A 25,255-nucleotide genomic window follows, 5' to 3' on the forward strand; every position below is an offset into this window, starting at 1 on the left:
CGCGGCGCGAGAGACGAGGCCCGCGAGCGGGCGCGGGCGCGACGGCGCTTACCTTCCCTGGGCCTCCCGGATGGCGGCGTGTGATTCAGCAGGGACCTGGCCGCCGCCGCCGAGCCCGGGGTTGGAGACGTGGAGAGCTGGGACCAAGATGGCGGCCCCTCCAAACTTCCACTGCTACTTTGGACACTCATCAAGCTACTTTCTGGGAACCCGACTCCCCCCCTGCGACGGCAGCGGCGGCAACGGCACCGGCACCCGCCTCCGTCATGGCGGGGGCCGCGCTGAGGGCGAGCGAGGGAGCGAGGGCAGGGAGGGGAGAGTCAAGGGGATGGGGGAGGAAACCGAGAAGGGGGGAGGTAGGAAGGGAAGAGGTGAGGGGAGGAGAGGGGACGGGGAGGAGGAAAAGGGGGAGAAGCGAGGGAGCAGGCGGGCGCGCCGGGGAAGAGGCGGAGGGAAGGAGCGCGGCGGCGGAGGCGTCGAGGGGGCGCCCGGCGGAGTGCAGGCGGGGCGCGGGCTGCGCCGGCCGAGGAGACTTCCGCGAGCGGAACCTGCCGGCACCTCTGCAGTGCGTCGGCCCCCGGCGTCGCCTGGGTGGCGGCGGCGGCGGCGGCGGCGGCGGGCGGTGGGTGGCGGCTGAGGCGGCGGGGTAACCTCTGCATCAGTTACAGGCGGCGGCGGCGTCACGCGCCGCCTGTGCAAACACTATCGCGAGGCTCCTGTGCCTCCGGTAGCGGCGGCGGCGGCGGCGGCCGCGGGAGCAGGCATGGGGGAGGGACCTGCCAGGGGTTGGGGGCGGGGGGGGGGGTGGAGAGGGAGCGAGCGCGTGAGGGAGGAGACGCGGGTGCCGGGCGCCCCTGGCGCACCCGCGGATCTCAGCGCGGCGCGGGAGCCCCGGGCCGGCTGACTCGAGAGCGCGGGGGCGGCCTCCCCGCGCCGGCCGGAGGGAGGCGCACCCCGCACGCTCCCCCGCCGGCACTGGCTCCCGCTCCGTTGCCACCTGACTCCCCCTCCCTCCCGCGGAAGCGCGCCTGGCTCCCGACCCACACCCAGCCTGGGGAGAAATGCTTCTGCTCTCGCTGGGCTGTCCTTCTCAGGAGTTCGATGTGATCATTTCTCAAAATGGAACTGAAAAGTTAAGAGTTGCTTCTTTCTTTCCCCTTTGTAGTGTGCGAAAAAACCTGCGTGCGTCTCCCGGTCTGCAGAATTGTAGTGATTACCGAATAGAAGAGCTACGAAAATAAGTTGGGGGCGGGGGAGGGCGAAAATAAAACTTTATGAACGTTTTCTAAAAAGAATCTTTACCGGTGTTGTGCACTCTATGTGTGGTGTACAGTTCTTTGTTTTAAGACAGTAAGTGAATCATCTGGATAGAAAAAAACTTGATTAATGAATTCACATATTTAGGGAAACTATCCAGTGTTCATCTTGTAGGAGAGTATGGTTTCTAGAAAGTTCCAACTTGTTTTCATGCCGCCGCTGAGTTATGGCTAGAAAATCCCAAAGCAAGTTACAGCATTTGCCAAAATGTATAGATACAGTGTAGCCTTCTCCACACCTTCACACCCACACACAGAAGACACACCACGGATTGGGCATCTTGTACATAAAGTAGCTGTGTAATAGCTCAGGAAAAACAAGGTTATTGCTCCCTTTAAGAAAGCAAATTGACTAGAACACTAAAAAGATTATGATATAGAGCAACTGTACAGGCATGAGGAAATGGTATGATTACCAGGGGGACAAAAATGTCATTTCTATTTTTTATTTTTATGACTTTGCATTTCTCATAGTAATGTTATGTTCAGATAAACTATCATACTAGAATAGAGCCTTGGTTGTCAGTTATCACCAGAAGTAATTTTAGTCTTCTTATATTTCAGATTCTTCAGTGAGTTCTTAGTCATGTTCTGCATTTCAAACTTAAAGAGGTGGATCTCACAAATTAAACAACTTTTTGAAGTATAGCTGGTGTACAATAAACTGCACATATTTAAAGTATACAGTATAGGTTTTGATGTGTATACAACCGTGAAACGATTTCTATAATCAAGATAATGAATATATCCATCAGTCTCCAAAGTTTCCTCTACCTTTGATACTCCTTTTGTACTCCCAACTGCATCCCCAAGTCACCACAGATCTGCTGTCACTTAGTTTGCATTTTCCAGAATTTTGGATAAATGGAATCATATAGTTGGTACTCATCCAGCTTCTTTTTCTCAACATAATTGAGTTTACATTGTTGCACTTAATAATTAATGGGCCAGAGTAGCCCATTGTATGAATAGAACCCTGTTTATCCATTAACCTGTTAATGAACATTGGGATTGTTTCCACATTGAGACCATTACAAATAATGCTACTATGATCATTGGTTTGTGTAGCAGTCTGTGTGTGGACATATGTTTTCCTTTTTCTTGGATATGTATCTAGGACCTTACCATTATTAGACTTTTATACCAAAGTACATGCACTCTAAGGGGGAAACAGATTTCCTGTAAGGACATGTAAGTAAATATATGCTCTTTCTGTATTTTAAGAGTAAGCTTGGGGCACTAGGTGACTCAGTCGGGTAAGTGCCTGACTCTTGATTTTGGCTTAAGTCATGATGACAGGATCGTGAGATTGAGCCCCACATGGGGCTCTGCACTAGGCGTGGAGGCTGCTTAAGATTCTCTCTCTTCCTCTTCCCCTCCCTCTCCCCCCCCCCCAACTCATGCTTGCTCTCTCTCTCTCTCTCTCTCTCTCTCTCAAAAAAAAAAAAAAAAAAAAAGTAAGCTTAGTCAGCTGAGTATGATGAAAAGAGAATAGGACAGAGGAAGTCAAGATACTTGGGTATTAGTCTCAGCAGATAACAATCCCTCTTGATTTAATTTCCTCACCTGTGAAAAAGGTTAGCACCACTAGGTGGTCTCTAAATCTCCTACCAATGCCAAGACTTCTTACAGAGCTTAGCTCCTCTCCTGTAGTAAACACAACCCAACCAAAGAGATTTGATGGTGGGTTATCTTCCAACCTTCTCCACAGCTTCCAGTTATCTTTATACCAACCTAGGTTACATTTTATGCTGACCTGCTCCTTTTATTTTAAATGGTGAATAGAGGATCACAGCATATACATAATTCAATGTAGATATATTGTTACAAGTGCTGCCTAGGAAGGACAATAAAATGATTGATTCCTGCATTCCTGTAGTTTACATTAAAGATCATCAACGCTAACTTACTTGTAAAGAGGCTGCTGCCAGCAGTAGAGTTAACTAAATAAACCGTGGCGTAGCCTGAAAATGGAATATCATGTCATCATTTAAAATCAGATTTTGAAAGAATACTGAAAAAGATGATAAAATTTTCACACTGTAGTAAGTGAAAAGGTGGGTATGATTCCAGTTTGTAAGCATGCATAACAAATGACTGCAAGGGTGCACCCCAAATAGTTCCTAATTGCTAGCCTCGGATTGTGACATTAGATAATTATTCTTTCTCCTTTATGATCTCCAAATTTGGTACGATAAACCATTTTATTTTTTTAAGTAAAGCATAAAAATTATACAAATAGATGGTTTTATAAAATGATTATGATAATGAAAACGTAGAGGGTGAGTAGAGGCTCCCCTGCATCTTGCACATCAGCTAGTACAGAGGCATTCAAAAATTATTTGATAGAGATAGATAGGATGGCTAGAGTGACAATTTACACAATAGGAAAAGGTACAGAAAAGTCAGGAGAGTCCAGATTTGGACAGAAAGGAACACCTGCCACTCTGGGGATGGAGAAATCTCTGGAAAAGCAAGAAAGGATCATTGAAAGGGGAGTTTTGGCAAGCTTCCTTGGGAAAATATCCCCAGAGGGAAAGCCAGCATGAGAACACAGGAGTGAACTGAATAAGTGAGAAGGCAATAACCCTGCCTAGAAAGAATCAGGATGAGCTGGGGAAAGTGTTCTTTCTGTGAATTGAGTGCTCCATGAAGCCAGACTCAAAGCTTTAGTACAGTGCCTGGCACAGACACTCTGTCAACATTTATGGGATAAATGAATGATGAGGATTAGCCGGGATACAAGTGAGGGAGCAATGCAGGAGGGTCTTCTGATAGGTCATATACCAAAGGGGATATCTTAGCTCCCATCTATATACTAATCATAATTTAGAACTACATTTATTAGACTCTATATGCCATAGTAAAAATAGTTACAAAGCAGACAAGACTATAGATATAATAAGTGCATTTTATATTTATTATTTGATTCCTTCCAAAGTTGAGGAAATACTTAATGCCCAAGTTCCTTTTCCCCAAACCAACCAGAAAAGAGCCTACAGAATGGAAAAAGTGCCCTGAGTATTCCCCCTACAGTGTGGTGTCGGAGCCCGTTCATATTGCCCAGAGAACAGATTGGGTACATCTCTCCCCAACTCAGAGTTCAGTGATGTCACACTGGTAGCTTGAAGCCAGCCATGGTAAGAGTATTTACAACCCCAAAGGCATCAAAGGCTACAAATCAGGGCTTCCTCACCAGCATACCGCTGCTCCCATAGTGCATACATCATTTCTTTACTGTTCTGTTTCCCCACCTTGGCTAAAAGCCTAGAGAGGACAAGGACCTTGTCTTTCATGTTTACAGTTATAGTCCCAGCATCTAGCACCTGCCTGGCATTGAGTTGATGCCGTATGCACATTGATTGAGCCAATTAGTTACCCATATAGTTGGTTAGCAAGCATTTGAGCCCCCTGAGCTAACAACTGGGTTGGCCGCTCTGGCAGAGGGAAAAAGGACCAAATATTCCACCACCCCCTCATGTTTCATTGGCCAATGTTTGTGATTCGGTAAAGTTTACTGACCTTGTTAGGGTTTCCAGATGAAATATAATTTTTTCATGACCGTACTAACATTAAAAAAGTATTGGTTGTTCACGTGAAATTCAAATCAAACTGAGCATGCTGTATTTTTATTTATTAAATCTGGCCCTTTTGAACTAAGCAGAGAGTAGTTAATGAGTACTTCCTAGTAAAGTTGAATTCTATGACCTGAAAATTCCATTCCAAAGAATATATCCTAGAGGAATTCTTGCTTGTGTGCAATAGGACATAAGAACAAGAATGTCCATAGCAGCCCAAAACTGGAAACCACCCAGATGCCCATCGACAGAATGGATAAATAAATAGAAATATGTATCTTCACACAATAGGAGATTATTCAACAATTAAAATGCTCACAAGCAAGGCGCCTGGGTGGCTCAGTCGGTTAAGGCATCCGACTTTGGCTCAGGTCATGATCGCACAGTTTGTGGGTTCAAGCCCCACGTTGGGCTCTGTGCTAACAGCTCAGAGCCTGCAGACTGTTTTGGATTCTGTGTCTCCCTCTCTCTCTGCCCCTCCCATGCTTGTGCTCTGTCTGTCTCTCTCTCTCTCAAAAATAAATAAACATTAAAAAAATAATAAAAAAATAAAATGCTCACAAGTATAATGCTGATTTAAAAGAACAAATTAAAGAATGATGAAGTCAGTTTACTCCATGTATAAACATTCCAACTAAATGATATATTGTTTAGGAATGTATATATGGCAAAACTAGGAAGAGAAAAGAAAAGGGAATGAAAAGCCAAAATCAGAGTGGTTACTTCTGCCAAGGAAAAGGGGTGATGTACTCATGGAGAACAAACAGGGGCTTGATAGATAAGCATCAATAAATGTGCTACGTGTTAAGTTGGGTGGAGGTACAGAGGTATGTTTGTCTTATTCTTTTTATTTAAGCTACGCATTGATCTACTCTTATATGTACGAAATATTATCTTACAAATGTTTAAGAAATGAAGAAAGCTTTGCCTTCTCATCAGACTGAACTTAGATGCCCACCCTGTCTCCTCTGCTTGGACTCATCCCCAGATTTGATTTCCTTCTTTGTCCAAACATAGGCACACAGACGGGAGCTCTAAAGATGCCTGTCCTACCATTGCAATATGCCACCTCCATAGTCTTTTTGGTAGATGCTTAGACAGATGACTCCATCACATTGGATTATGAAGAATTCTCATTTTGCTGTGTCCTAACTGCCCTGCACAATTCACAAAGCCTGCTTGAATATTTTGGTTTCCACATCCCTGTAGAGATTGTTCCAGGGTTTTGTGCATTATATGCTAGGTCACACTTCCTCTGCTCTCTCCAGCATTGGAAACGGCTTCCTTCAGGTTTATCAACTTATGGGGGAGAGGGATTGATCTATATGTAACAAAACTAGAATTACTGGATTTTCAAAACTGATTCATGTTGCCTGAGGTTAAAAAACCATAATCAACTTCAGAACAATATTACCTCCCCAGAGTGCGCTAGAGGCTGTCGCCAAGGACATGAGTATTACAACATGTTTACAAAAACAAAGTACAACAAGCAAACAGTACTCAAACAGCAGATTTAAAATCAACAGTGTATCTCTTAACTAAGCCTACTTAGAAAAGTGATTAAGAAAACATATAAAACCAAGTAATCTAGTGTTCTACTTCACTCATTCTGTTTTACTGATTAAATTGAAATATAAATTTATCACATAAGATTTTCACCACCTTACACTGAACTTTGTTTCTGCAATATGAAATTTTTTGTAGGCACAGAAAGTGACAGTGGTTTTTATAAAAATTAACATCAAACACTCTTGACTTTTTGACAGTATCTTTCCAAATACACAGGTTTAAGATTTACAAAATCAGGTGCCTGGGTGGCTCAGTCGGTTAATCATCTGACTTTTGGTTTTGACTCAGGTCATGATCTCACTGTTCGTGAGTTTGAGCCCCACATCAGGCTTCTGCGCTGACAGTGTGGAGCCTGCTTGGGATTCTCTCTCTCCCCCTTTCTCTGCCTCTCCCCTGCTCTCTCTCTCTCTCAAAAAATATACTAATGAAGATTTTTTAAAAACCAGATTTACAAAATCACTTAATGCTTTTCCAAGGAATATAAAGTGCTAAATCTTTCTTAATTAGATACATGACAAAAATAAGTAGAGATGTCTATAACCTCATACATATTTAGAAACTTTGAAACACTTATAGAAATGTCAAGGTTTTTTTTTTATTTTAATTTATTTAAGTAATCTCTACCCCTAACGTGGGGCTCAAACTCACCACTCCAAGATCAAGAGTCACATGCTCTTCTGACTAAGCCAGTCAAGTACCCCTATAGAAATGTCAAATATTGATGAGAATTTCTTTCCCCTCCAAAAAGAAGTAAAAAAGTGCCACCATAAAGCAAATAGAGGCTTTCTGAGATGCAAGTAATATTCTGTTCCTTAAGCCAGGTGCTGTTTAGAAGCATGTGTTAAACAGTTTGTGAAAAGTCATCAAACAGTACACTTATAATAAAAAGTTAGAGGGACACCTAGGTGGCTCAGTCGATTAAGCATCTGACTCTTTTTTTTTTTTTACATTTTTTAAAATGTATATTTATTTTTGAGAGAGAGAGAGAGAGAGTGCAAGCTGGGGAGGGGCTGAGAGAGGGAGACACAGAATCCGAAGCAGAATCCTGGCTCTGAGCTGTCAGCACGGAGCCCAACGTGGGGCTGGAACATAAAAACCATGAGATCACGACCTGAGCCAAAGTCAGACACTTAACTGACAGAGCTACCCAGGCACCCCATTAAGTGTCTGACTAGATTTCAGCTCAGGTCATGATCTCACAGTTCATGAGTTCAAACCCCACATCAGGCTCTATGCTGACAGCATGAAGCCTGCTCGGGGTTCTCTGTCTCACTCTCTCTGCCCCTCCCCTGCTCACAAACACACAAAAATAAATAATGAAAAATAAAAAATAAATAACAAATAATCAAAAATAAATAAACATTAAAAATAAATAAACAATAAAAAATTAGGAAAAAATGAAAAAAAACCCAAAACCCTGGCACTTGTAATTGTAAGTGAATATACACAACGCATATAAACACACATTTAAGGGCAAATAAATTGTTGTTTAATGAGAAAATGAAAAGGAGGGTTTTTTTGTTTTGTTTTTCAAGTTTATTTATCTTTAGAGAGACAGAGTGTGTGAGTGGGAGAGGGGGAGAAGGAGAGAGAGAGAATCCCAAGCAGGCTCCAAGTTCAGCACAGAAACTGATATAGGGCTCCATCCCACGACCCTGGGATGTCAGGTACTCAATGGGGCACCTGAGTGGCTCAGTTGGTTAAGCATCTGACTTCGGCTCGGGTCATGATCTCACGGCTTGTGAGTTCAAGCCCCATGTTGGGCTCTGTGCTGACAGTTCAGAGCCTGGAGTCTGCTTTGGATTCTGTGTCTCCCTCTCTCGCTGTGCCCCTCCCTCATTCATGCTCTGTCTCTCTTTCTCTCAAGAATAAATAAAACATTAAAAAAAAAATTTTTTAAAAAAAGAGTCAGGTGCTCAACTGACTGAGCCACCCAGGTGCCCCAGAAGGTTTTTTATTTATTTATTTATTTTTTTAAGGAAACATTAATATAAGGGAAAATGAATGGTGGTTTCTCATGAGAAGAAGATAAGAAAACAATATGTTAAAATCAACAAACATACAATGAAATTTCTAAAAGAGCCACTATGAGAAAATCCTCAAGGAAGTATCTGCTACTTCACTGTTGTTCATCTTGGGCACTTTGTAAAGAAAGTTGTTTGGGAACACTTGATGACCTGTATATTCACTGGTAAAAATAGTTATGGACTGATAAACATTTGTTTCAGGAAATACTTATCGAGCACCTACCCTGGGTAAAGCAATTTGTCAGGTGCTGTGGGAGTATAGAGGTGAATCAGACATGGAGCTTAGTGGTGACAGCAAAGAATAGTCAGGCAAATGACTACCATCCCAAGTAAAAGTGATTCATACCAAGGGTAAAGTATAGGTAAGTGGGAGAATTTAGAGGCAGAAGAGATCACATTTGAGGCTCCCTAAAAAAGGAGCAATTCTAGCTGGGCCTTGAAGTGTATCAAAAAGTGATCTAATTATTCTTTCCTTTTCAAGATTCAAAATTTAACCATCAGAACCCAGATCTATTCCATAAACAAACTGAAGATATTTTCAGTTTCATACAGTCTTGAACTTTTAGTTCAATCTTTGCTTTTATCCCCCTCCCTTATTTTTTTTATTTATTTATTTATTTTTGCTTTGTTTAGAGGCCACAACACACTTTCCAATCTCTCCTAGAACTGCATCTTTAATTTAGCATTCTCTTTGCTCTATGGGTTGAGATGGGTTGGGAGAGAAAAGGGACACTGGTAACAAAAGTAATTTTCTCCACTGAAACTAAGTCATCTATTACTCAACATGCAGAAGAGAAACCTTCTAATTAAGTCAAAGCATTATTTTTATTGGTAATCAACAAAAAAGCATACAGGAACATTCTCCCATAAATTGACACAATTTGATGAATCATAAAATCATGAATCACTGCATCATAAAAAGAACTCATGATTTGGAAGATAAGGGTTGGAAATAATTGGCAGAGATATCTAAAACAGACTTTAGCTGCAGACATAGTTAATATAAACACTAATAATGAGAGAAGAATTGGTGGTGCTAAGCCTAATTGAACTATGTAAAATGTAATTACATTGAGATTTTCTTTATAATGAAGGGATTTCTTCTGGGAAGCAATTTAGCTATATGCATCAAGATTCTTTTTGGGGTTCCTGGATGGCTCAGTTGGTTAAGCGTCCGACTTCAGCTCAGGTCATGATCTCAGTTTGTGAGTTCTAGCCCTGCGTCAGGGTCTCCCTCTCTCTCTGCCACCCCACTTGCACTGTCTCTCTCTCTCTCTCAAAAATAAATAAACATTTAAAAAAATCTTTTTAAAAAAATTATTCCTTTGACCCACTGATTTCATCTTGGGAATGTATTCTAAGAAAATAATCCTAAATTAGAAAAACAATGTGATTTTTTTCTCTTTCTCACAAAGACAATCTTTCAACATTATTTATAATAAAAAATTGAAACTATCCTAAATGGACAATAATAAGGGTATGGTAATAACTTATGGCTCATCTACTTTATAGAATATAGTAAGGTCATTAAAACGATTGTGAAGATTTTTACAATAACCCAAAACAACTGATTTGCTTATAAGAGCATTACAGTGACTAGCACTGAATATAAAAATTATACATACAATATAGTCTCAATCATATAAAATGTATATGGTAAAAAAAATTGAAAGGAAATATACTAAAATATTAACAGGGGTTTTCTCAATGTGTAAAATGATGGCAGATCTTGTTGCTGGCCTTTGAACTATTGGATATTATCCAAATGTTTTGTAGGAATAACAATTACTTTATGGGAAAAAAAAACCCTGTATATTTTCAAATGATTGGATTTACTAACCCAGATTAGATTAATAAAGAGCAACGAAAGGAAGTATTACCAGGAGATGGGGGAAAAAAATGTTTGGTACCTCCTTCTCCATAGAGCTTCCAAGGACTATTGTTTGACTTTTCGTGGATACAATTAAACAGATGTAGATTTTAAAAGTATTTGTGTAAACCTCTGAGGAACCCACCAGCAGAACCAGAGGAATGCCGACCTTCTAAAATCACAGTAGAAAATAAAAGCAAACAAAACCGGGTCCGCAGAACAAATGACAAAACGGAAAAGAAATAGCATGCATACATGAAAACAGAGGCACAGAAACATGGCAATAGCGAGACTAAGCCCTGTAAGTTTAGTTATTAAATTTAGTTTCTCTGTTAATAGAAAAAGATTCTCAGATTGTGTTAAAAATTAAAATCCAATACTTTGCTGCTTATAAAAAATACATCTAAATGGAATAACACAAAAAGACTAGAAAAGACAGGATGGGTACAAATGTAGTACGCAAGCTTGCACTATATTAGAGATAGCATTAGTAAGTTAAAATAGAATTCAAGGCAAGAAATTTTAAAGGTTATTTCGATTTAATACAAACATTAGATACCCCTTGTGCTTGCAATAGACACAAGCAATTCACAAAGTGGAAAATAGGATTAGTTAATTATGGGAATGTAGTCGAAACACCACCTCTCTGGTATCTGGTTTTCCTCTCCACCCTGAGCACAAGGGAAAACCATTCCCAGGTTACTTGCAGTGAGAGGCGACCATGTTACCAGGTATAGACAATAGAACTGGAGCAAAAATCAGGCGTGTCCCATCCAGGCCAGGGATCTGAGAGTCTGTGTGCCACCGGCACACTCCCCTCCTTTAACAGGGATTACAAATGCCACACAATAATGTGAAGCCACAAGATGCGAGTAACCTGGGTCTCCCAGTCGCTACAAGGAGCCCAGCTGCCTTATAAGGTGGTAGGCACACTGGCACTGGACTTTGCATGCAGAAAAAAAAAATCCGATTTTTTTTAACCCTCTGAAATTGGGTGCTTTATGTGTTATTTATAGCCTGTCCTGTCTTAATTAATACAATAGAGAAATGGCAAATGGCCCAAATAATCAAGAAATTGAAATTATGGGGTGCTTGGGTGGCTCAGTCGGTTAAGCCTCCGACTTCAGCTCAGGTCACAATCTCGCAGTTTGTGAGTTCAAGCCCTGCGTCTGGCTCTGTGCTGACAGCTCAGAGCCTGGAGCCTGCTTTGGATTCTGTGTCTCCCTCTCTCTCTGCCCCTCCCCTGCTTATGCTCTGTCTCTCTCTATCTCAAAAATAAATAAAACATTAAAAAAAATTTTTTAAATAAAAAAAAAATTAAAAAAAAAAGAAATTCAAATTAAACGATGAGGTACCACTTTCCATATGTTAAACTGGAAACAACAACAACAACAAACAACTTTAAGTACTAATACCCAGTGCATTGGGGGAAAAGACAATCTTTTCAATAAATTAGTCTGTCAAATAGATACCCACATGAGAAATATATTCCAGATGGATTGTAGATCTAAATATGAGAATAAAAAATAAATCTTTAAAAAAAGAACATAGGGAAATCTCTTTATGACCTACAGGTAGGCAAAGGTTTCTTAAATAGGACATAACATGTGCTGACCATAATGAACCAATTTGACAGATTAAACTATATTAATATAATCACCCAAAGACTCTTGATCACCAAAAGACTCAATTTAAGGTAATGAAAGCAAACATAGAATAGGAAAATACACTCGCAATACATGTATCTGTAAAGGACTTACATTCAGAATATGTAAAACAACAACAACAACAAAAGTGTCCTACAAATCAATAAGGAAAAGACCAACAATATAGTAGAAAAGTGGACCAAAAAACTTGAACAATTACTTCACAAAAGAGAACATCCAAATGGCCAAAAAACATATGAAAAGATGCTAAACATGTTTGGTTAATGAAGAAATGCAAATTAAAGCCAAATGAAATACCACTCACCAGAAAGGCTAGAGTGAAAAAGACAACATGTCAGCTAGTACGTGGAGCCTTGGGAACTCCCATACACTGGTGGGAGTGAAAAGTGATACCCTTAGAAAACTGAGGGCTGTATAACTACCAAAGCTAAACATTATCCATCAGTTCTATTCCTAGGTATACTCCCAACAGAAATGCATACATAGATGCATCAAAAGACATCTACGAGAATTTCATAAAGCAGCACTGCTGATTAAAGTAGCCCCAGACCAGAAACTACCCAAATGTCCACCAGAGTAAATATATCATAGAACACTCACACAATGGAATGCTCTACGACAGAAATGAGAATTAATGAACGACTACCGACAGGGACATGGATGAACTGTATAAACGTAATGCTGAACCAAAGAAGATAGACAAGAAAAATTACATACTACGTGATTCCATTCATGTAAAGTTCAAAAACTGGTAAACCATTCTATGGTGTTAAAATTCAAGACAGTGGTTTACCTTGGGGGTGTGTGAGGGAGACTTCTGAGATACTGGTAATGTTCTGTTTCTCGATTTAGGGTCAGGTTACATAGTGTGTTCACTTTGAAAACTCATCAAACTGTGCACTTGGATTTGTACATTTTGGTGCACATATATTTTACTTCAATAAAATGTAAAACCTATATAATAACAATATATGCATGCCACAAATGTATAATATCAAATTATGGCAAGTACCTAGTTAAACTTGCATTATTTGGGGGGAGGGGAGATTTTATTTTTAAGTGATCTCTACACCCAACGTGGGTCTTGAACCTACAACTTCGAGATCACATGCTCCACTGACTGAGCCATCCAGGCTTCCCTAAACTTTTATTTTTATACATTGTTGGAATCAAGGATAAACTGGTACAACCATTTTGGAAAGTAATTTGGCTATACATATACAACACACATTAACTATATAACACACAAATATATTCTCATTTCTGAGAATCTTTCTTAAGAAAAAAATCCAAAATGTGTGGGGGGGGGGAGGGAGGGGAAACTAGGAATAAAAATGTCTATCACAGAGCTAAAGTCAACTATATAGCATATCCTCTTGGTATATTTTTATTCAGCCACAGTTATGACTGCTTTGAAAACTCTTGTGAAACATGACAAAAGCTTTTGGTATAATGTCAGGTGAAAAAAGGAAAATGAAAATTGTATATACCCAATTATTATAATTGAAGATATGTTAGAAGAAAATAACTAGAAAGGAAAGCACACAAATGATACATGTACAACTTCCCTGCCTAGTCTCATCCACTCGTGTAACTCCAAGAATCACATATGTAATGATGACTCTTCAGTCTGTATCTCCAGCTCACACATCTCTCTTAAGCTCTAGGACTGGAGTTCCATGAGTCCCTCAATTTCTTTGTCCTATGTTTGTTATCTTGGGAAGAAAGGCAGCCAGGAGTAAGAACAGGGACAGGGATTCACTTATCCAAACGAAAGATCTGAGAGTCAACCTTGTTTGCCCTACTCCTCCCACCCCATATCCTCATCCTTGTACCATTCCCTAAGTCCACACTGTCTCCTCAAGAGCCCTTTGAATTCATCCCATCCATCCATCTATCCATCCATCCAACCTTCTGCCATTGCCTTTATCATTTCCCACCTAAATGATTGCAAAAGCTTTCAAACTAGTCTTCCCATCATGAGTTTCAGCCCTTTTCAGTCCAGCTGCTGTGGTTCTATTTGTACTACCAACTCTGAGTCTGCTTTTCCACTTTAAAATTCTTCTGTGGCTACTCCTAAGTGATTGGATAAAGCTCAAACTCTCTAATATAGTCAATGTGATTCTTTTTATCTTTTTTATCTTGTCATCATCTGCCTGTCTTTCCAGTTTTATTCCTGGTTACTCCCTCATGAGAAGCCCACACTCCAGCCACACCAAAGTTATTACAGTGGCCAAACAAGTTATACTGTGTTTCCCTTCTCTCGCCTTTTCCCAGCTCAGAACTCTCTTCCCGCCACCCTCCCCCACAACTTTTCCTGACCTCATTTGCCTGGCCCATCATCTAAGACTCAATTCAAAACTTACCTTGACTGGGAAACCTTTAGGAATCACATTTTTACATGGTTGGAATCATGGGCTATGCCCAATTTTCCACCTCGTTTTTCTCACTAAAATTAAAACGTGAGCAATTTTCCAGTTTGCCAAGGTACTCTTCATAATTATCATTTAATACCCAGTGTTAAGTTCTCTAGCTTCTCTGCTCCCTCAGTATACCGAATATAACCCTTATCAGATCACTTATTGCTTTTTTAAATTCTTTTTTTAAATGTTTATTTAGTTTTGAGAGAGAGAGAGAGACACAGCGAGAGCAGGGGAGGGGCCGAGAGAGGGGGAGACACAGAATCTGAAACAGGCTCCAGACTCTGAGCTGTCAGCACAGAGCCCAATGTGGGGCTCAAACTCATGAACCTCAATATCATGACCTGAGCCGAAGTCGAATGCTCAACCGACTGAGCCATCCAGGCTCCCCTAGTTTTGTAATGTTTTTGTAAAGTATTCATCTCTTCTACTAGCCCCTGAATTACTTGAGGGCAAAGATTTTTGTTGTGTTTATTTCTATGTCCCCAGCAGAGTCTGCTGCCGAGTAGGAATTCACTGAATGAAAGTGAACGACCAATTAATGGTGGCTGTGTTAGTCCAATAGAATGTGAGTAATAGTTTTTTGCTTTTTCTCAAATACTCATACTTTTTGTGGCTATTTATTTATTTAGATTCGCCATCTTAAAGAAAAAAGGAGTATATTTAGAATATAATTTTCAGTAATGTGATCTTCACCGTCTTCAATTGTTTTTGATTTATCAAACATCTCATGATTCCCAATTCTGTCTAATATGTATATATACAATGAAGAAAGACTGGAAGAGCATTCGTTATCTCCTTTCTGTTTGTAATACAATCATCATGCCTAATTAACAGTTAACTCTCAGCCCTTATCTTACTAGTACTTCTAGCAGTATTTGACTCAGCTGATTACTCCCTCCTCCTTGACCCTCTGTCTTTATTTGACCTCTAGGACACCATCCTAGTTTCCTTCCTGCCTCAAGCTTCTTTTGATCTGTCAATCCTGTTGCTGAACTCTCTGCCTCCTCTTCTGATCCACTAAATGTTGGAGTCCACCAACGATTAGTTCCTTGATTCCCTTCTCTTCTTGTCTCATCCCTTCTCTTCCTACTGTCAGCTACCTCCTTTCCTTTGGTCTTGGTTCTTGAGCCTGGCTATACATTTGAGCCACCAGAGAACCATTTTATTTGTTTTTTTGTTTTTGAGAGAGAGAGAGAGAGTGAAAGCGAGAGGGAGGCAGAACGAGAAAATCTTAAAAAAGATCCACACCCAGGGCAGAGCCCATGGCCGGGCTGGATCTCACAACTGTGAGAGCTTGACCTGAGCCGAAATCAAGAGTCAGGGACTTAACCAGCTGAGCCACCAAGCACCCCAAGAGAAACTTTTTAAAGCATATCAAATCCAGTGTTGAGGATCATATTGGGTGTGTTTAAATACCATCTTCATGCAGATTAGTTGAAAATATATGTCCCCAGCCATGACCTTTCTTTGAACTTCAACCTCAAATATCCAACTAATTCTCATCAACTTCTTTTGGCCTAATAATTAGCATATCCAAAACTAAACTCTTGATTTTTGCCCCCCAAATCTTCACATTCTATAAATGGTCCCACAACTTAGTAGTTGCTCACACCAAAACTCTGGGAATAATTTTTGATTCCACACTCTCTTCACTTTCCATATAATTCAGTCCTGATCTGCTGCACATGGAAAGTATCTTCTAAATTTTACCATTTCTCCTCTCCTCCAAAGCTACTGCCCTAGCCTAGGCTATCATCATCTCTCACAGGTAATCATCCTTCCTTCCACTCCTGGATTCCTACCTTTCATTTCCCACACAGCGGCCAGAGAGATCTCAACAATTATAAAGTTGATCATATCGTTCTATTTAAAAATTTTTAATGTTTATTTACTTTTGAGAGAGAGAGAGACAGAGACACAACAAGAGTTGGGGAGGGGCAGAGACAGAGAGAGACACAGAATCCGAAGCAGGCTCCAGGCTCCAAGCTGTCAGCACAGAGCCCAACGTGGAGCTTGAACTCATGAGCGGTGAGATCATGACCTGAGCTAAAGTCGGATGCTCAGCCGACTGAGCCACCTAGGCGCCCCAATCATGCTTAAACCCTTGCTTAAAACCCTTCAGTAGCTATCTTCATGCTTCCAGATTTAGTCTACAAATGACCTGGCCCTGTCTAGATCTCCAGCCCTCCTCTTGCCCCCCTGTGCCTTGCTTACTCTGCTGCACACGACATTGGCCTTCTCAAAATTCTTCCTTAAACAGAGCAAGCACACTCCCAACTAGGACCTTTGTTTTTGTTTTTGTTTTTGTTTTTGTTTTGTTTAAGTAAATTCTACCCTTCAGTGTGGGGTCTGATCAAGAGTGCGTGCTTTGCCAACCGAGACAGCCAGGCGTCCCTCACTTCAGGACTTTGCCCTTTGTTTCCTCTGCCCGGAAAGCTCCTCCACCAAAACTTAACATGGCCTATTTCCTCACTTCATTCAGGTCTATGCACAAATGCTCCCTCCTCAGTAAAGCCTCCCTCAACCACTCTATCTATAGTACAGTTCTCCCTCTGACCAGCTGTATTTTTCTTCAGAGTTCTTCTTTACCACCTGAAATTATATTACATATAGATATTCTTTCTTTGTGAATATTCTGTATTTTTCACTCTAGAATGCAAGGTCCCAGAGGGCTGACTTTTATTTGTTTACATCTGGTTTCCCAGCATCTAAATCAATATCTGTTGTTACATTTAACATATCTGAAACTGAGATGCCTCTTACAATTAATGGCACGATATAGCGAACTTAGCTGTGTTTCTTTTTCTTTGTATAATAGAAAATAAAAGTGTATGTTATAGTCAACATATTTTACTTTTTTCCCTTTTCATTTTATTGTGATATAATTGACATGTAGCACTGTATAAGTTTAAGGTGTACTGCATAGTGAATTACATATATTGTGAAATGATTACCACAGTAAGTTTAGTTAACTTACATCACTCCATATACCTACAAAGAAAAAGAAAGAAAGAAAGAAAGAAGGAAAGGAAAGAGAGGAAAGGAAAGGAAAGGAAAAAAAAGTTTTTCCGTGTGATGAGAACTTTAGGATCTGCCCTGTTAGCAACTTTCGTACATACGATACAGCAGTGTTACTAGGTCACCATGCTCTTAGTACATCTTCAGTACTTATTTATCTTATAACGCAAAGTTTGCACTTGTGCCCCCTTCATCCAACTCCCCACGTCCACCAAGAGTCAATGCATTTTAGGCTCAATGAAATATGGTGGTAGGCACTCAATAAATAACATAATGGGTTGGGAACACTGAATAAACATATAAACAATTAGAATAAATATGGGGTGCCTGGGTGTCTCAGTAGGGTAAGTGTCTGACTCTTGATTTCAGCTCAGGTCATGATCTCACAGTTTGTGGGTTCGAGTCTTGGGTGCTTGGGATTCTCTCTTTCTGCCTGCACTCACTCTCTTTCATAATAAATAAATAAACTTAAAAAAATGTTAATATGCCTGGGCCCCCAAAATTATACCCGGGTTCCCATATACATAGAAGAAATGTACCATAGAAAAAGGAATTTTTGTTGGTGTGAAGGGGACAAAAAGCCCTGGGTTTACCTCAAACACTATTGTGGGATCCCTTGGCAGGCAGACCCTAGGTGGTCTTGAGGGTAGAGGGAGAGTCACTAGAGAGAGACATCAAATTTGAAACAGAACTGGTCATCAAAGAAAAAGAAGTATCAAAGATACTGGAGAAAGTTGTGTTCCCAACTAATAAAGTGATGTAAGTACAGCACTTTTTGGGCTCCACGTCATTTCTGAATAAAGATATCCCCAAAAGGATATGGGAGCATCTCCTCCCAAGGGTATAGGGCATTTTTAAACCAAAAATATTTTTATATTAATAGCACCAATGTTTTATTAGCTAGCATGTTTCAATGCTTACCATATGCCAGGCACCATGTAGTGTTTACATGCATTATCTAATTGGATCCTATCAATAAACTCTACGTGATAGGTACTATTATAATCCTTATTTTACAAATGAGAAAACAGAGGCTTGGAGGGATTGCAGAACTTGTCAAAAGTCACGCAGGGATAAGGGAAGAAACCAGAGGGGCAGCTCCGTCAGGTAAGTGTCCCCGACTGACTCTAGATTTGGCTGGGGTCATGATCTCAAGGTCGTAAGATCGAGTACTGCATCGGACTCTATGCTCGGCGTGGAGCCTGCTTGGGATTCTCTCTTGCTCCCTCTGTCTCTGCCCCTCCCCTGCTAGCACTTTCTCTCTCTCTCTCTCTGTCTCTCAAAATAAATAAATAAACATTTTTTAAAATGTGTTTAAAAAAGAAAAAGAAAAAGAAAAGAAACCAGAATAGGGACCCAGGTCTTCCTTGAGGCCAAGGTCCTTGCTCTCAACTGTTCTGCACACTGACTTTTATTTATTTCCATTTCCAAAGACTATGCTTCTTAATTTCTGGATGAAATGTGATGGAGCTTTCGATTACAGACAGGAGCTGAAGGGGCGTGTGCTCTTTAGCTTCTCACCCTTTTTTAGTTCGTGACCATCTTTCTTCTTCTTTAAAGAAGAAACATAAGAGAAGGCTTGGGTACAGGCAAACTTTGTGACAACAGCGGTAACAGAAGCTCTAGAATAGGCAAAAAACAGTGAACTCCAAGGCTGACAATCATAGTAACCAAGACATATTTAAGTAAACCATTAGGTGAAATGGATTGAGAATCAATCAGCTTTATAAGGAAAACTACCAAGAAACCAAAGATCTTACTTGTCCAAATGGAGTCAAACAAAGCTGTTGTAATGCATATTGCTTTTATTCTTTTTGTTAAACATTTATAGACTTATTAAGCTGAAGAAATATCAAGTGGGTTTCAGCTTTGTATCACTTGCCTGGTTTGGGGTATGGGTTTAACTAAACGTTATCAAAACAGTCTTAATTTTCAAGTATTATGGACTTTTTACACTGAAGATTATCAAATTTTATATATACTTTTTATTACATTGGATAATTCCGTGGATTTTCAGTGCTGTAATATTGAATGACTCCTTCCAAGGTTCTGAGGTAGTTTGCACCTGCTCTAGTTACAGCTTTTTATAGCTTCGTCTAAAGATGGATTTGAGACTATTCTAATATTTATCGTTACACCAGAATGGGTCTTATATTCCATGTAAGAAGATATGGAATAGCAATTACCAACTGTATAGGGAAATTGGCAATGCTGCTGTGATGACAAGCAGAGTTGTAGTGGTGTGACCGATTTATTCATTTCCTTAATAACCTTCAGAGTTGTAATGAGTCATCCCTGTCTCTTATTCTAAATTATAGGGCACCCTTTTATTCCCAAACCAAATGAATATACATGATGGCATTTTTTTTTCTTCCTCGCTCTCATTTCAAAGACCTAATTTTTCATAATCTAGCAGTTAAGAGAATCAGACAGACATGAGTTGGAATCCTAGCTAAGAGGGAGAAAAGGTTAGAGAAGGTGTGGTTTCCTCCACTGCCCCCAACTCGTCCTCTAGACGTCTTTCAGAGGCTTTGGAACATGGCCAGGCTCTGCGGCCGTGAGTCTGACCTTTAAGCAGCTAGCCCCTTCTATTCCTTTTACAAGAAAAAAAAGGAGGAGGAGGAGACGATGAAGTAGTTTTTGGTTTGACAATCAAGCACACAGTGTTTGCTTTATACATCAACTTCATTATTCACAAACGAGGAATTTTTTAAGGAGCCATTAAAGAACAGTCATCTGAGAAGGCAGGAAAACGCATCCACCTTCCAGGTCCCAGTGTGTTAGTAAGTGGTGTTTGTCGTAGAAATTAAAATGCTGAGCTGATGAGAAAGAAAGCCCCGGCGCATTATTAGCCGCTGTATCCATATTAATACCTTTCATCTTGAGCATGGATAATTGAAATCACAGATTAGCAACATAGTAGTGCTGCAAACTAAGGAGACCAATTGTTTTCTCTTATGATTCCTGGAAACAGAGGAGGAACTGTGTGGGCTGAGAAGATTGCAACATGTTTTAACTTGTTGCTTCAGTAGTACACAAGGCTGTTCTACACTGGCTTGAAGATGAGTGACTGTTATTTAGACAAAGACTTGAAACCCAGTTTTCCATCATGTAAATTTTGCAAATGAGTCACTTGACATATTAGAAAGACTATGTGGGCATAAAAACAATGGTAAGAAGAAGTATTTTCGACTTTAACCCAAAGTCCAAAGCTAGAGAAGATGCCTCTCATGGCATATATAAAACTTAAAACTATAGGCCTAATGAAAACGTTGAAAAGTTCAGGGATGATTAACTCTGATAATGATGACTGAGAAATTATATTTAGATCAAGGAATAGATTCATTCTGTAAGAAACCTGGAGCACAAGAGAGTTTTTGTTTGGATTGCGAACAAAAACAGTAAAGGTCTGCCATTTGTTCTGATCTTTCAACAGAAGCCAGAAAAATTACTGTCTCATTAAGGAAAATAGTAGCTGAAACAAAATATGGTGTTTCTTTTATGAACTGGAAATAAAACATCAAAGTTGGTGGTGTAAAACTGTAACGTCACCAAGACCCCTAAATTGTCAGACTCACAAGTGAAGGCAATGTTGATTTGTTTCTTGACTTCAACTAGTATGAATCATTCTGTGTGCTTAAGCAATGAGGTGTAAATATAAAGGCTCTGAAAAATTAATGAGCAGCTGAGAAATCCAAAGTCAAAAGCTGAGCCAACGCTTGAACCCAAGTGCTCTAAAGTCTTCATATGTCTCCAGAGCTGATCCTCCACCATGTTAGCAACATGGTTAACTTCAAGGTTCTAGGTCCTCACCTCTTTCCATTTCTTCCTGATCAGTCAGCTGCCTCTGGCTTCACTTCCTACGTTGTCCAGCCAGATCCCACAATCCATCCCTTCAACTCCACTCTTGCCAAGACAAGCAACTTCATAATTTTTTTGAAAGATTATTCACAGAACCCACTCTGGATCAATCCAACCATTGTCTTCTCCCTCATACACCTAAAATCTAGAGAAAAAAAATCCTCAGACTATCAAAGATTAATGTTACTAATGGATATATCTGGGGATAGGGCTATGGGGAAATTTCACTCTTTTTTTTTTTAAGTTTATTTTTATTTATTTTGAGAGAAATAGAGAGAAAGAAATAGGGAGGGACAGAGAAAGAGGGAGAGAGACAATCCCAAGAAGGCTCTGCACTGTCAGCACAGAGCCCAACGTGGGGCTGGAATTCATGAACCGTGAGATCATGACCTGAGCTGAAATCAAGAGTCAGACACTTAACCGACTGAGCCACCCAGGCACCCCATCCATCTCGTCTACCCAATTCAAATGCCAATCACAAGTCGGGGTTGTTACCTGTACTTCTGACCAACTGGCTATAAATCAGAGGTTCCGATAACCCTCCCTAGGAACAATTACTTTCCTAGAGCAGTTCACAGAACTCATAGGAACATTTACTTGTGTTTACTAGTTTATTATGAAAGGATAACAGCCACATGGAAGAGATGCATATGCAAGGTATGTGGTAAGAGGTGAGAAGCTTCCATGCTCTCTAGGTGTACTACTATCCCCTCAACTCCATGCATTCACCAACTGAACTCCATCCTTGAGGTTTTTATGGAGGTTTCATTATCTGGGCATGATTAATAAAATCATTGGCCATTGGCAATTGATTCAACCTCCCGCCCCTCTCCCAGCAAGAGGTCAGAAGGGTGGGACTGAAATTTCCAACCTCCAAATTGCCTGGTTGGTTCCCCTTGGCAACAAGCCCCCATCCTTAGGGGCTTTCCAAGTCTCCTGTGGTTGAAAGCGGTTTGTAATGAATACCAATACACCTTTGTCACTCTTATGACTTAGGAAATTCCAAGGGTCTTAGGATCTCTGGGCCAAAAAAAAAAAAAAAAAAAAAGGGATGAAGACTAAATATACATTTTTTATTATAAATCCTAATATCACAAACACATAAACCTGGAGTCAATCCTTTTGCTATAAAGAATATCATTGAGACATTGCCAAACTTGAATAGGTTCTCTGAGCAAAAGATATATGGGAATTCTTTGCATAATTCTTGCAACTTTCTGTAAGTTTGAGATTGTTTCAAAATAAAAGTAAACAAAACAAACAACCTGATTTTCCATTTTTAAAATCATGAACCATTGGATACATATACATAAAAAATGAGTTTAAAGCATATATAAGTTATGACATTAAAAATAAAAATGAGTGTCTATGAATTTACCACTCAATTTGTGAAATAGAACATCAATAATATTAAAGTTCCCAGCATGTTCCTCTCTACCTCACCCCTCTGTCCAGGAACCACTATCCTGAATGTATTTTATTATTTCTTGCTTTCTTTAAAGATTTAGTGCATATATAGAAATTCCTAAATAATATTTTCTAATAACTACAGGAGTTTTGCTTTCCCTTCCTTCTTTGTTTATTGATTATTTTTATTTCTTCTTTAAATCATCTGTTTTATCCTTTGCTCATTTTTCTGTAAGGTTGGGCTTTATCCTTATTGGTTTGGAAGTAATCTTTACATACTATATGAATATTATCTTTGTCTGTTATATATGTTGCAAGTATTTTTTCCAGTATGATGCTTGTCTCTTAACTTTGTAGGTTTTGTGGTGATTTTTATCATACAAATGTTTTGAATATTTATTGGATCAAGTCTGTTTCATAAATTTATTTATGACCACTGGGTTTCTTATCCTATCCAGGAAGGTCTTCTGCTTAAAGATATCCTCCTATATAGTTTTCTATATAGTTTTGGTAGTTTTGTTTGTTTTTATGTTTAGATCTTTAATCCATAAATAATTTATTCTTTGTTTATGGCGTAAGGTAGGGATCTAAATTGGCATCTTCTTCACCTGTGATAGGCAGAATAATGGTCCATAAAAGAGGGTGACACCCTAAACCCCAGCACCTTTAAATGTTACCTTACATGGCAAAAGAGATTCTACAGATGTGATTAAGGTTATGGAATTTGGAATGAGGAGATTACCCTGAATTATCTGGATGGGCCCAATCTAATAACAGGAATACTTAAAAGCAGAATTTTTCATAGCTATGGTCAGAGGGAAACATGACTATAGAAGAATGCTTACAGAAGTACAATGCTGCTGGCTTTGGAGATGGAAGAGGAGGCCAAGAATCAAGGAATAAGGGTGGCACTTAGGACTGGAAAAGGCAAGGAAATAAATTCTTATCTATAGCCTTCCATAAAGGAAAGCAGTCCTGCTGACACCGATTTTAGCTCACTGACACCTATGTCGGACTTCTGACCTATAGAACTGTAAGATAATGAATTCTTATTGTTTGAGGGACCAGGTTTTTGGTAACTTATTAGTTAGAAACTTAATATACCCCTCTCACCAAGACCTTTTATGAAATATTCCATCCTGTTCTTACTAAATTAAAATGACAGATTTACTGCATAAATAATTCCCATGCACGTGTTGGTTTCTGAACTCTCTATTCTGATCAACTGGTCAGAATGAATCTTTTTTCCTGATCCAGAACCATATTGTTTTAGTTACTGTTACTTTATAATTTTTTTAAGGTCTTGAATCCTTCCTCTCCTTTTAATCCCCACTCCTATCTCTTTATTTAAGACCTCATCATTCCTCTTTCCTCAAATCTTAATAACACTCTATCTCCAGTTTCACCCTCCTCCAGTTCATTTTCCATTATATTACTAGCATGATTTAAAATGCAAGTATTAGGGCACCTGGGTGGCTCAGTTGATTAAGTGGCCAACTTCAGCTCAGGTCATGACCTCATGGTTTGTGAGTTCGAGCCCCTCACTAGGCTCCATGCTGATAGCTGGGAGCCTGGAGCCTGCTTCAGATTCTGTGTCTCCCTCTCTCTCTGCCCCTCCCCTGCTCATGCTGTCTCTTTCTCAACAGTAAATATTAAAAAAAAAATTTTTAATGCAAATATCATCAGATTTCTATGCTTCAGGTCCTTCATGGCCATCCTTCATCTTCAGCCGAAGTCCAAATTCTTTGATAAGGTACATAAAAATGGTATGATGAAGGATGTTGCCCATCTCACAGGGTCATCCCAACCTCTCTGCTCCAGACATCAAAGAACGTGAAGCTCACAGAGTGCACCACACTTTGCGTCTTTGGAGCTTTGCACAGTGGCAGTATCGTAGCCAATGAGGTTTAACTGAGGCACGATTATTGCTAATTGAAAACTTTGTATCTTTGGATATGTTGCTGCTTCTTCATAGAATACCTTCCATTCCTCCTCCAAGCTAATTAGCACTGTACATTCAAAACTCAGCTAGAGCATCAAATTCCCTCGGCAAACTTTCTGCATTCTTCACTGGTAGACTGAGCTAGTGCCCCCTCCTTTACCCTCCCAGAGCAGCACAAATATATCTCTTCTAGCCTGCACTTACACATTTTGCAATTGCAATTGTTGGTTTGCTTGTCTACCTCCCTCACTAGATAGTGAACTCCTTAAAGGCAGGAATTGTCTTTCATTTATGTATCCCCAATGCTTAACAGAGTGCTAAAATCTTGTAATAATAAGAATATGAAAAATAGTGAAATCAGGGGTACCTCTTATTAAAACCTGGGCTAAGTGCTCTTCATTATCAATAACCACTAAGTGTCAGCTCATAATTTTGTGTTCCGTGAAACTGTTTTTAACTAAAAATAATATTGTCCAGCTTGTTCGCTTGTCTTATTCACAAGACTTGGCTACAAGCAACTTTGGGATGTTTCCAAAGGAAGAAAGTTTCCTATGTTGAACAAATTCAAAAGAACATG

At 39.8% G+C, this 25,255-nt stretch overlaps 1 protein-coding gene and 1 pseudogene across 2 annotated transcripts in view; one reads left to right on the plus strand and one right to left on the minus strand.

The window, feature by feature from the left end:
• TLK1 (tousled like kinase 1) overlaps window positions 1-665 on the minus strand; it is a 150,921-nt gene extending 150,256 nt beyond the window's left edge. Inside the window, exon 1 of one of the 2 annotated variants that reach the window (XM_043577019.1) lies at window positions 53-665. In XM_043577019.1, coding sequence (XP_043432954.1) covers window positions 53-191 — 139 coding nt within the window. In that variant the 5' untranslated portion in view covers window positions 192-665. The remainder of the gene's footprint in view (window positions 1-52) is intronic. The other variant, XM_043577020.1, reaches the window with a different exon arrangement.
• A 23,942-nt stretch (window positions 666-24,607) lies between these two features.
• LOC122482192 lies at window positions 24,608-24,813 on the plus strand (annotated as a pseudogene).
• Window positions 24,814-25,255: the final 442 nt, after the last annotated feature.

This window comes from Prionailurus bengalensis, chromosome C1 (assembly GCF_016509475.1).
Source record: "Prionailurus bengalensis isolate Pbe53 chromosome C1, Fcat_Pben_1.1_paternal_pri, whole genome shotgun sequence".
Taxonomy (NCBI): Eukaryota; Metazoa; Chordata; class Mammalia; order Carnivora; family Felidae; genus Prionailurus; species Prionailurus bengalensis.